The 14,089-nt window shown below is 34.7% G+C and overlaps 1 protein-coding gene across 1 annotated transcript in view; it reads right to left on the bottom strand.

Moving 5' to 3' along the window:
- KCNH8 (potassium voltage-gated channel subfamily H member 8) overlaps positions 1 to 14,089 on the bottom strand; it is a 174,966-nt gene that overhangs the window by 13,766 nt on the left and 147,111 nt on the right. Inside the window, exons 12-13 of the mRNA XM_053979069.1 lie at positions 5,749 to 5,787; positions 3,699 to 4,054 (exon numbers count right to left, since the gene is read on the bottom strand). Coding sequence (XP_053835044.1) covers positions 3,699 to 4,054; positions 5,749 to 5,787 — 395 coding nt within the window. The remainder of the gene's footprint in view (positions 1 to 3,698; positions 4,055 to 5,748; positions 5,788 to 14,089) is intronic.

Here is a 14,089-nt window from a genome sequence, read left to right as displayed (position 1 = left end):
CCAAGTATAATTAACTGATGTTTCAAAATTTTCATGACTTTTACAGTATATTCTGGGTCCAATCCAAAACTACATGGACTATAGTTTGCTTTTCATATCTACAATAATCTGTTGCCATTCTTTCTTCTGCACAACCTAAAGAGGCTTCATTATGCTCTTGTGAAGCTAAAATCTCCCTGCACATAATCAAGCTCTTATATTAGGTTTACCTAGACAGAGACTAAGCCTGAACAGAATATATTTATGAAACCATCTCTGTAAACTTCAGTCAAAAGTGTCATTTCCATGCAAATAATTATTCTAAATTTTTTTTTAACTGGTTCAGGCAGGGAAATCTTCTTGGCAAATTTCATATAGGAAGATGTGCAGACCAGTCTCCAGTGTCCCAGTTACATTAATAATGGTATTGGATCTGACTACTAGAAAAGGTATTTTTGCCAGTTATTTCTACCTATGCATAGCAGTTATCTCTAAATTGCAGTATCAAGAAAGCCAAAGGGAAAAAAAAAAAATGTGGTATTTTATACAATAATCAAGTTCTGAATTCAAAAAAACAGGTATTGGAAGAATGAATACACAGTATTAAAAATATATATAATTATGAATATTTTCTGTTTCAGATAAAATAAATTGTGATATAAAGAGAACTATATTAAAGTCAATAAAAGAGAATCATGCAACTGCCAGTTGATTGATATGAAGCATCAATTTCTTGTTTTGTCTCAGAAAAAGGTTCATTCTGTCTTACAGCAGACATATGAGTTAAATACTAATCTGGAAGGGCTAAGATAGAAAGTTATTAACCTCTCAGTCATTGGGGATAAATTTGTGATGATAGACATTAGAATTTTTATCTAATAAAGATGTTTTCAGGAAAGCTTCTTGACTGGAAATGCCTAGGGAAGGAAAGAACAGAGAACACAAAGATATCTGTGATGTATTGGGCTTGAAAGACCCACGTAACTGAGACCTCTGTATCCATACCATGTGTTCTCATCCTTTTTGGCTCTTTGTGTGGGTTTAGATCTCTATGTCATGTCTCTCTATGTTCATGATGCCAGTTGGATGTTACTAGACTTGACTCTAATCTTAATCAGCCTCTGGTAGAAGAGGAGACTCAAATGTGCTGCTTGAGCAGCCTTGGCCTATACTGCTATCTGCAGCTGAAAACCAGAATGATTACTTTGTTTGAAATTTGCTATAAAACCTGTTTAGTGTCATTTGGCCTCACTGCTTCAAAAGGCAAATTTTAAACACCAATATCACTTTTGTAGAAGTTTCTAATTATATAAAATGCTAACATTTTTACTGCCTTTAAAGCACACAGGAAAAAGCTTACTCAGATGTGACTTGGAATTTATAGATGCTACATTCTTTATAGTGTTTAAAGATTCAGACTCAAAGGAAATTATATTAGCACAAATACCTAGTTGGGAGTGCCAGGCTTCTATGTGGAAAATACATAATGTGCAATATGCTTATTCATATACAGTGATCTGGCTGGGGAACTACATAACCTAGTAAATTGAAAACATGAGGGGACAAAAGTAATTGGTAAGCCTTACCCCTCTCTGAATCAGCTATTGTACAGCCCTGAATTTTCTCCTGAAGACAGAAAACTCCACTCTTAGAAGCCAAAAAAGTCAGAAAAGATTAACATGTGACCTCTTCTATCCATTTGCTTAGGGATTAGACCCTACTCCTCTGTGTGGTTCTAAGGAGATTCAATTACATCAAACCTCCTTCTAGGGCTGCCTTTATTATCACTAACATTTTCTTCCTTCTGGTGCTCTTCCACTGCATAGGCAGAACCCAAAAAGCAATTGACCAGGGCTCTATTCTAGAAACTACACTTTTAGCCTCTGTTCCTCACACTAAGAGCTCTTTAAAAACTTGACCCAGTCTCTAGGCTTTACTGCTTTCACTGTGGGGCATAATGAAAGAACCTGAAGTACCAGTAAAGAATTCTAGTTAATTTCCTCTCAGAAACATCCACAGCAGAAGTTTCTGAAGAAACTGTGGTTATACACCTCAGAACAGCACTGACTGGATATTTCAACCAGAGTCTTGTCTTTCCTTTGCCTTCCCTTGCCAACACCAAATGTAAATGAGAATTTTAATTGAGGTCTTATTTTATCCTTAATGCTTACAAGGAAACACTTAAGACTATTTTTTTAAGTGGTATTAACTTGTCAGTTAAAATATCCCAATAATATAAACTCCTTCTAGGAGATAACATGAAAATGTTTTGTCCGGAAAAAAAGAAGGACTGAAAAGCATACATCTTGGGCCAGTTTTCCAGCCTATTAACAGGATTAGTCTACAGTTATAAAATTATGAATGGAAACAGGAAATATTATATGTAAACATACATTTTCATATTTCCTTTTATAGCCTTGGGTGCCAATGTCTGGCTGCATACATTCAGAGCAATAATGAGCAAGACTACATTTCAGCAGAAAATATAAAAAGTAGTTTTTCCCTGAATTACCACTTATTATGTGAATGATAATGACCTTTACTCATAGCTGACTGAACCAAATGCATATGAGAGCTAGAAAACAAATGAGAAAATATCACATAGTGCTATGGTTTTGTTGGCATAGTGGTGTTTCATCAAAGGTTAGACTTGATTTTGGAGTTATTTTCCAACCTAAATGGTTCTGTGATTTCTCTGATTTTATGAAAAACTAAAATTGTTTTGTATCCTCATACTATTTGAAACGTGTCCGTACTGATAAAATATGATGAGGGGGAAAGAGTTCTATATAATCTTCCATGTCCTTTTTATGATGGCATCTCTAGAGACTGGTGCTTTGACAGAGTCAAACAAATATTGTTCAAACTGTGGCTATTTCACATTTGCAATGGCAAGTTCCTGAAACTTCCACTTTGCCTCTAATGAATAAAGGAAGTGCTTTAACATGTAAACCACTTCAATTTATAGGAGATAAAACTTGAACTGGAAGATGAACTACTGCATCTCCTTGTATATATGTCTGTGATTTTTCTAAAGAACTGGTACTAAAACTAAGATTGCACTGCAGCAATTTAGCAACAGATTACATAAATCACTTTTAAGTAGTGTACAAATTAAAAAATTGAAATATTTTAAATTTTACACTAGCAATACCTCAATAAACTATCACACAATGCTTCTTTGTGTTAAAAGATACAGCAAAACAGATTTGCTAAACTCTGTGTTTAATGTCTATCTAACTTCCATTATCAGATTTCCTGTCTCTAATGAAAAAACCCTCTAAATATTTTCCAAAATCGCTTGGCAATTGCTTTCCATTATAGTTCTATACTCCAGTAATTTTTTTGTATTTTCTTGGCTATGCTATAATTTCATTCACTTGCTTTTGAAATTTTTGTATCTCTGATGGGCTCAGAATGTTTCATAATGCTACTGGGGGAATGAATATTATAGACAAAATGATACCATAAGGCCAGACTATTTAAATAGCCATTTTTGCAGTTGCTCACTTTTTTTACTAGCCTTTTTATGGGTAAAAATACTTTACTTTGCAATAAACCTCTAAAGCCATAACATTCTGCATCGTGTGCAATGGTTCCTACAATAATGTGAGATGAACAAAAGTATAAACTATTAAAGAATAATTCTTATAGTGTCAAAATAATGGTATTTTTAATAGGAGTCACATGATAGGAAAATGACCATTCATAGCTATTACCTTGGGCTCAGATCTGGGGGGCCGCTGGTGGTCAGCGCTGACAGGTACAATTTAAGGTTTTTCTCCTTCCTTCTGGAGTAGTAATGGAGCTCTGTTTCATGTTTGGCTCTTGAGGGATTTGAACTGCAAGCACGGATGGGGGAATGAAAGGGCACAGTTCCTGAGGCCAGCTGCTTCAAGTTTCTCCCTAGGTGGCTTTTACTGCTTGCAGTCTTCTTCTGCTGAGAGCTATTTGTGCTTCGTGTATCAACTGGCGAAAGAGTGCTGCTTTCTTCTTCTCCCTCCTCTTCTTCATCTTCATCTTCCACAATTGAAGGGAGTCTCTTCTTTATATTTCCATTTCCCTTGAGCTCTGTCTAAAATAACAAATAATACATACTAGCATAAAATTCAGAGCCTGATGTTGCAGAAAACCATTTTTTCTGCTGTTCATTCTGGAACAAAACCAGACCTAACACAGCTTTCATTTCTCATTAGAGAGAGCTGTTTTGGAACTTATCCATAGCCTCAGCTATATGTGCAGACACAAGAAAAACACAAACAAATTAAAAAAGGTCACTTGTGACATGGTCAGCAAACTCACTGCAATATGTTTTGTTACCAAGAAAGGGTACATGACTAGTTCTTACAAGCCATTTGCCATCTGTACACTTGAGAAGATTAATTTTGTTTAGCTGAGGCATTATTTCTTGAATGTTATGCTACCAGAATCCAGGTGGTCCACAGAAGAGATTTGAGGCTGGTAATTCAAATAATACCACTTTTTCACATGGAACCTTTTATAAGGTATAAATGGCATTTACACCAGTTCAGCTCAAGCCCAATGATCTCTGTGTCCTTCTAAATTTTTGTAACTGTAGTAATTGCCAGGATGGTAGACAGACTTTTCAGTTCATTCCAAGTCCCATTAATGCACCAATGGTGTGATGGTTTTGGCTTCAGGACTGAGTCATCAGAAAGCAGAGCTATGTCTGGTTTTGAAAAAAATGCAATTTAGATGCTTGATGTTGGAACCATGGAAATTTAGAGGCAACAGACCTGGGCTCTGTAATTTATGTACTAATTAAAGCACGGTGTAGGAGATCAATGTTATTTTTTTGTGGTAAAAAAGTATGCTGATCATGAGTGCTGACACGTGCCAACATAGACAGGATCAGACCTTAACTCAGAAATAGTTCTATTTATTCCCATGGTACAACTTACTTTATTGGTAGTAGGTGAATGGCCTAAGGCAGACTCAGGTTCCAGGTAAAATTAACAAACCAAATGCAAATGCAACTTCATAGTTTCAAAGAGAGTTGTTGCCTTTTTTTTTTTTTTTTTTTTTTTTTTTTTACAGGCTACTCTTCTCAATCAAGCTTGATTAAAGCACTGTTAGCTTTAGATAGAAACCTCAGATGACCCTGCATAGTCAGATATCCCACATTCAGGCCAAGTCAGATTGGCCATGTGGAAATACAGATTTGGGGAATTTATCCAAATATTCTAAGCCCCTAATAGCATCTGTCTAATGTTCTCCAGGACAGGTTTAATTTTGTTACAACACACTTTCATTGAATGTATGCTTTCCTCTTGGTATGTGTTGACAGATTTAGTGAACTGGTATCTTTTAATTTGAGGTATATATGAAGAGGTAAAAATTCCAAGTTGTGACAGAAGGCATGTCTTTATAAAATAGGAAAGCCTTGTTGTCAACTGTAGTAGACACTCAAAAGCTGTCATGATGATTAAATTGTACAGGACCTGGCACTGATACTGCCTATACTCTATAGAGAATGAGTGTTACCTATATTCAAAACTTTGGCTTGGGTAGCCATGTATCTAAAATGTAGTTGCTATATATATTCAAATTTAGCACCTGAGAAAAAAGATTATAAGCTGTTACTCATAAAATGGACAGTGGCAGAACTATCTGCAGGATGCAATTTGAATTCTCATTCTGAAAAAATTGAAGTCTACTTTCAAGAAGGAATGGAAGGAGTTTGTTGTGGTTATAATTACGTGCATGTTCAAAGTGAAGCTTGGCATAATTAAAATGTGATCAACATACCTGGGATAATGTAGGCTTGTTGGATAATTTTGATATTACCTGCAAAAAACAAACCAAAGAGGTAGGAAGTATGTACATCTGCACAGTTTGGCTTCCAAAGGGATACAAACATCTAAACCAAAACATTTATGTCAATAAAAGAAAAGACACTCATGATAAAATGGCTATATTAAATTAAATGGTGACAAAACACTGAACTAAGGATAATCCTTGCAAACAGGTGCTGTGAGAGTAAAAAAAAATAGTTGTTTTATCTTAAATAAAAAGTGAGTTAATGAAAAAAAAAATATATTTTCCTTTAATAAAAAAGTAGATCAAGATTCCAAACCTGTGAATAAATGTAGATGTGTGTGAAAGCATGCCCGGCAGATTTCAGTGCTTTCACGTTTCAGGTTTGGTGGAAATGCAGGAACAAGTGCTCTACTTTGGCCCTGCTTAGCTTTAGCTCCTGTGCCAGCCTAGTCTGTATGTAAAGATGAGCTAAGTAGCTCCAGCATCTTTGAGAAATTTGCAAAAGCAGAGCAAGTAGGAGCAAGGTAGTCCTGAGGGAGAGGTGTTTAACTTGAATTGAAATACACAGAAAGTAAAACAAAAGAAAAGGAAAAAGAAAAAAAATTATGCCACTTTCAAGAGTAACTACTTCTAATAAAATCCACTGAACTGCTATGAAAATTCTGCTGTTTATTTGAATGTCCACATCTTGACCATGGGCAAGTCTCCGGCAGCTTATATACTGTATTTATATGAATATTTTAGTCTGCCAGGTAAAACTTTGAGAGATTTTTTTCAGCTTTCCTAAACCCACATATCAAGGCAAAAAGTGCTTAACCCATCAGTCAATTTATTTTTCTCCAAACATAGGTAGAAGTTAGGCATTTCTGAAAGTCATTTGAACTTCTCAGTTTGACAAACTTCTTCAGAACTGCTAAATATTTAAATTTTAGGCACAGATTTGAAAATAATAATTGTGTGTTGTTTTATAGTTTTTTATTTTGTTCCAAGTCTTTCAGGTTAACCTAAAAACTGTTCTGTAGTGAGGGTACTAGTAGCGGTATAATATACAAATACAGAATATTTAAGTTTTTGTTAGCAGAAATCCTACTGCACAACAGCCAAGCCAGTAGCAGTTGTATCATTAAATGTAGCAATAACACTCTAATAACTACCGAACAGAGCAACTGCAATAATGAGGCTATGTAAACAAAATAACTGCTCTGTACTTACTGAGTTAGATAGAGTACTAGATGATATTAGCAGAGAATGAGATATCAAATACTGAAGTCTCATAATTGCATTGTAATCTATGCCAACTGAAAAATCAGTATCTTCAAGATTAAGGATGAGAAGAAACTTGAAATGTGCTAAGATATTAGAATTAGGAAGTACTACTGGCCTGCTTTGCACAAATGTTTAAAATATTAGTTTAAAATTGTGCCCAGAATTTTGCTTGGCTTCTAGGCACAGTAGGAATGTTAAATAGCAGTCTTAACTAAAATTCCAGGCAAATCCAAAATATTAGCAACTTCACAAAAAACATCTCAGAAAGTATGCATTTTCCTGCTGAAGGCTTTAGAAATGACTTGTCATTTGTAATTCATAACATGGGTGAAGATTTCCCTCACTTTTTGTTTTAATGTTGCTGTTTTTCCCTCCTGAATACTTGTTAATCCTGACTGTACATCTTGAAAACACAAACAAAGAAATCATTATGTGGGTTTTAAACTGCAGGATCAATTGCCAGCACTGTGCCCTTGCTTCTGGACCTCCCTGCTGCTCCTCAGCACAGGAGCCACAGCCACCCATTGATCCCTCGCTGCTCTGTTTTATTATTATTATCCCTGGCTTGGTCACTGCAGCAGGGGGAACCTGGCTGCACAGCAAATGGGTGAGTGGCAGCACTTTGTTGCCTTGGGACCTTCCCAAGAGAAGGGTAAAGGAATTTTTGAAAGCAGGTTGCTTTTTGCAAGGAGGGGAGGGAGTGTTCTCAGGAGGCCATGCAGCAGAAATGAAAGGTAAGTATGAACACAGAGCACATGATGTGAGAAGCTGCTTCTCAGACTCCTCCTGTTCCCCCAGACTACCTCCTTTAATCCACTGGGGACTATTTCAGTCTGAAAATATTGATATTTTAAAATAAACTATGGACCTATAAGCTATCTTTCCTATAGAACAAAATCCACAGTAAAGAGCCTTGTAATTGCTTCTGTATAATTACACTGCAATACTCATTGTCTGTCCTGCACACACAACAGGGGGCTGGGTTTATAGCTTAGTAGTTGAAAAAGAAACTAATAGTTGGCAAAAGAAACTAATCTGTGCCCAGAGAGAATTCTCAAGAATTTTGCTTCTAAACTTGTTCCAGCACCTCCTCTCTGTCTCTCCCTCCGGTCCCAAAGAGAAAAGATGAAAAAGAACTTGGACAAAGCCAGTCAAAGTGCAGTAAATTAGAAGTCCTCATTATGCACATAGCTTTATCTTTACAAAAATTTAGTATCAGAGTAAATAATTAGGAGGTGTTGCCCTAGTTTCTAGGATGCTAAAACCTTTTATTTAGGACAACACACTAGTGCAGTCTTCTATGAAATGCTCTATTTTTTCCTTATGCAAAGAGTGTGTCAAATACCTCATATGCCTGCCTTTTAAAATAAGTACAGCTCTTAAAGTATAAGGGCTGCTGAAAGAAAAAATACAGATATTTAACTTACTACGCATTGAGAAAAAAAACAGAAAGATTGATGCTAGCATGGATTATGTGAAATACAGTCAAAGAGTCTAATTAAAGTTTTGATTTCAGCCTTGGTGTCTCTTTATGTCTTGTGAAACCAGCTATTAAATTTAATTATACAAGGCAAAAGAATAATAGATTATGTACCAAAAGCAGACTTATATAAAATTCTTACACGTATGGAATAATAAATCTACAATCTTCCATTTTTTAATATCTTAATACACAGATAAAAAAATTCAATAATCCTTAACATTGTTTATTAGAAGCACAAAAAGAATATTTCTCCATCTGAAAACTAGTGGTTTGCTGTTGAAAGCTGAGGATGTGAAAATTTTTTCAGTGTCAAGAGGCAGAAGTCATTTATAAACAATTTCTACGAGGAACTGGGACCAACTCAGGTAATAAGATGAACTCCAATGATAAAACCCTAAAAAGAAAAATGTAGAGACACAGCTAAATTGGAGGCTAATATATTATATGCCCAGTCAGTAAATTTACATGCTGGGCCTCAATAGAATGTTACCAGTGTTTGCTGGTCTGATTCTTGTAGCCTTCACAAAAAGTAGGAATAAAAATAAAAACATAATTTCACTTATTTTCGTGTAATCTTTGGTACTAAAATACATGAATAATTCTTTATATTGAGTCAAAAGGATAAAATATATTTTCAGGAAAGGATTTGAAATCAAACTGGAGTATTAATGTTCTTAGTCAGCATTTGGAAATGGGAAAAGTCCATTTAGGAACACCATCAGTGTGGGAAAAAAAAAAAAAACAAACCAAGAATGCATGCCAGATGTTCCATTCTTTGCAAACCTACTGTATGGTAATGGAAAAGATACAAGTACATAACAAGTGATTATTGTACTGCTGCAGAACTTAATGCCTCACATGTACTCAGGCCTCAGTTTTCTGTAATTAGGAAATTTTTAAAGAAATATCACAAGTCTTCTAAATCACAAAAGACTCAATCACTCACAAAGAGCTTGTTAGATATAATTGTTTTATACTGAACAATTTGCCATCCCCACCCTCTGTGTTTTTTTCTTGTTTTGTTTTTCTTTTTAAGACTTTCTATTGTTCATTGGCTTGTTCCTGTATTTTCTCAGGGTTATTCTTATCTCTCTTCCTCCCTTAATGAACAGATAAAGAATGAGTATTTTGTAGAAGCAGATGTTTTCAGCATTCTCTGATGCTTCTTACAATACAGAGTACATTTAAATAGCAGCAAAACTTGAACAACAGATCTGTCACAGGTATTTTGTCCTAGGAAGACAGTAATTGTGAATTGCCAGGAGCTCTACCGTCTCCTGTTAATTTGCTGTCCTGAGTGCTTTGTTTCTTTGTAATTAACTTGGTACTAATGTTCTATAACTGGCTGCTTGTGGTTAGCTTTCGATAGGTTTTTTTTTTTTTTTTGCAATTGAATACTTTATTGGTTGCAAAATTCTCACATAAGCTTTTATATTTGGTGTTAAAAGTTTACTTTTCATATATTTCTTTAAAACCTGAATATTAAGCTTATTGCATTCATTTTTTTTAAATTATACTTTGTTTCATTAGCAATACAGGATGTATTGCATTTCTTGTTAAAAAAGATGCTACAGAAAGCAAAAACAAATATCTCTGCCACTTGTGCCATATTAAGACTAAATAACTGGGAAACGTGGATGGTATAATTAGTAATTTTTACTTTTATATGCTTACATCCCTTTTCCCCACCCCAAAGCAGGAGAAGAAATTAGGGTCTCAACTGCTCTGAAAATGCATCTTTCACAATAAATCTGTAGCACTGAAGCAGAAAGAATTAAAAAAAAAAGGGAAAAGAAAAAAAAAAGAACAGTCTATCAATAAGATGAAAAGAAAACAAAAGAAGGAATTGTTAAAACAGACAATAAACCTGGCACTGACTGTACTGTCTGGCAGGTTGTATTTTTGGAAAAGCTTTCAGATTACTGCAGAAAAAAGATATAGTGGAGAAAGCTTGTTAATACTCCTACAGTTTGATTACAGTCAAGTAAAGACTTACATAAACCAGAAACTACAAAAAAGGCTAACACCTTCCAAAGCAGTAAAACTTATGTGCTTAACTTCAAGCAGTTCTAAGGTTTTAAACAGGCTCATAAATATTTGCATGATTGGCCCTGGATTGATATTCTGTTAGACTCCTCAGTTTGAGGCTGTAGATACAGTGAAGGAGCAGTATTTGAAATGTTAGCTTTATCTTTAAATGAAACTTCATACTAGTATTTATGTAAATATGTATATCTAATTTCAGGGAGTCTCTTGAAAAGAATAGAGAGGGACAATGAAGTGGATATTGAAGAATATTCTCCAGTGAAATTTTTATCACTGCCAATTGCCTATTTGTACACATTCCCAATGTTGGCCAGGTGTTTTGTTGGCACTCACAGAAGAAATCAGTGGGATGAGTGATAGCAAGTGCCTCCCTGAGGGCAGCAATTTATCCATGGAGAATTTTTAAGAAAATGACTTGAATTCTTTGAATTCTTTCATTATTACAGTCATGTTATTATTTACGACATCATTGAAAGTTTTCAGTGATGTGGTAAATAATAACATGATTATAATAATATAATGTAATATATGTCTTGAGTATCAAACCTATTTTCAGCATAACTATATTTGCACTTCTATAGGCAGGTTTTGTAGCTCTGGTTTTACTGGATGAAAGTATAGATAATTAAAAAGAAAAATATGCATATATATTATTTTTTATATCAGTAAAAAATTTTGTATTTTTACATGAATAATTTTTGGTTTTACATGCTTTCATGTCTTTGAGCAGAGTAGTGGGTCTAGATAACCTTCAGAGGTCTTTTCCAAGGTCTGCTATTCTACTGCTCTATGATGTTTAAAGAAAAGTTGCACTAAAAACATTACTAGCTCAAAATTGAGAATGCACACTTGTATCAATGTAAAATGCCAGTTTGATACACAACTTGCACAGGTTATAGACAGTTTTCTCAAAGACTACACTACATTTAGTTTTAGACATTTCAGCGTTATTTCCTGAGGTTATAATCACGCTGCAAGTTGTGTAGAAACTTCACCACATAAGCCACTCTGACATGAACATTGTATATTAAGGTAGTCTATGTCCACAGAACTAATGTTTTTATACAAGACATTGTGGTACTATAATTTCCTTCACTAATTAGTCCTATATTACCCAGAATAATAAAAGGACAAGTTATTGTGAAAAAGCTTCTAAATTTAAGGTCCCCAAATGATCAGTGCTTTATCAATACAAAATAAAAGGAATAATAATATAAAAAAAATTAAAAATCAATCCACTTTCCAAATTATATCATTTAAAGTTTAGCTATATTAGGATTAATTCTATTTTCCATTTTTTACAGTGTAGAGACAAAGATAATATTAATATTGTAAAAGCAATATTATCATGTTCCCTAAGGCATGGTGAGACATATTGGAAAAAAGTTATCCTCTAGCATGCCTATCTAATTAAAATAGAAATATCGTTAGATTCCAAGGCAATACTCTAAAAGCCAGGAGCTTTTCCTGTCTAAAATTCTGTTTGACACAGTGTTTTATACCCTCCTCATACAACAGTCTAAAAAACATCAATAAGCTGCTTTGCTAGCCTGGATTTTTTTCAACGCGCTACCCTCGGGTTAAACTTTATAATCTGATGTAGAATGTAATAATCCCAGGAAGTGAAATAAATGGGAATGGAGAGTGTTCAAAAAGACTCAAAAGCTAAAATTAGAGTAAAATTTCATCATTTATTTAAACATGTTAATTCTAGTTACAATGAAAATTTTTTTGTATTTGTCAAGAAAGTGGTAAGGTCTACTCGTGAAAATATTTTAATAAATAATGCAAAGCTTTTAATAAATAATGTAGAACTCATAATTCCTGTCTCTTAATCCATTCACAAAAATAAGAGTTGGAATTTGGGGATGAGTCACGTATACCTTAAATCGTTCCAGACTAATGTAAATAGGTTAATTTCCTCCCCTCCTCTTTGTTCTTTTCCAGATCTTCTGTGATTCACCCTTACAGTGAATTGGCCACTTGTTTTAGGTGTAAATTGGGAAAGATTTATAGAAGTACAGAAATGAATGAAAAACAATATTAATAGAAAAGATTTCATAATTGCTCAAATAAGTTGTGGCGGGATGAATCTGCTACCTGGAAAATGACCACAAGTCAGAAGAATAAATTACTAGAGACAAAAGCAGACAGTATAGGTGTCTGTATCATTATTTTCATAAATATTAGAATAACTGAAGGCTACAGAAATGAAACAGGAGATTATCAGTGAAAAAAGATTCTTCGGGTAAAGATACTAGGAAAGAAAATAAAAAGGCCAACCAGCCTATCTTTTTTGAATTACGTTTCCTTGTTGCATTATTTCTCAGCAGTGTACCATATTGAAGAATATATTAGAAACAGAACAGTGAGGTGATTACCTTGAGGGGTACTGGCGGGGAGAGATGGCTCAGAGGCACCACACATCAGGCTTACCAGTAACTGCTAGTTAAAAAGCTTTATGAGCTACCAGACTAGAAATAAAGACATCAGACCTGGCCTACACTATAGCTCTAGGTCACCCTTGCTCCAGTAAGTGAAAAAGTTGTCAGGCTGAGGGTCTGGAGGAAGGACTGACTGTAACCCTACACAGGGAGGAGGCTCTTGCAGCAGATTTCCTTGTTTGAAGCTAGCATCCAACTTAATAGGCAAAGATCCACCAAAATATAATTACTGTCATGAACACAGGTAGGAAACCTGTGGAATATGTTGCAGAGAGCTACTGGACAGAGCTCATTCCCAAAATACACCTCATCCATTTAATATCGAAAATGAAGTGCAAAACAGGTGAATTAACGGCTTTGATTTTTGTTTGTTTTTGCCAGTGCTCACACCCATGTACAGCTGCATGACTTGTTCCATAGGAGCTGTGTGAATGACATTGTGTGAGCGCTGCCTTGTTCAGCAATAGAGTAACTTTTTTATGAAGAGGAAGAGACAGAGTGATGGAAAAAGGAAAAAAAAAATCCAGATCATCCCAGAAGTATAAATGAAAAATCTGAGTAGCTTGTAAAATGTAAGAGCCCTAAGTTATATTTGACAGCAACCCTAATTGGAGAGTAGTCCATGCACAGAGGCAGGCAAGAGACCCACTCCAATGAACATATCAGGAATCAAAGTTAATTATATACTTCCAGTTTTAAAATTAGTTTTTAACAGTATGAAGAGCACCTTCATTCCTACACTATAATCACTGAGAAGTTGAGAAGTTTATAGACTCCACTTTATATCAAGAGGCATAAAGGAAAAATTAATATATGGTGTCATTTGGGCAGTAGCAGTGGCTGTTCAGCCATCAGTCACCTAGGGCTTCTACCAGAACAATTAGAGCAAAGGGAACCATGTGCACATGGAGTGCTTAAAAATTAGTTTAGTTGGGTTTTTTTTGGTTTTTTTTTTTTTTTTGACTAATCATTCAGATAAAGTACTAGACTTCCATTGCTTCAGGTGATTTATTCAATTCTATGTTCTACCTGTTGTGATAATTGTATAGAAACACAAAAACTTATTTATTGGTCTCTTATTCTGCAAGTT

This window comes from Vidua macroura, chromosome 1 (genome assembly GCF_024509145.1).
Source record: "Vidua macroura isolate BioBank_ID:100142 chromosome 1, ASM2450914v1, whole genome shotgun sequence".
Lineage (NCBI taxonomy): Eukaryota > Metazoa > Chordata > Aves > Passeriformes > Viduidae > Vidua > Vidua macroura.
Note: the sequence above shows the minus strand (reverse complement) of the source record. Positions and strands in the feature narration are given on the sequence as shown.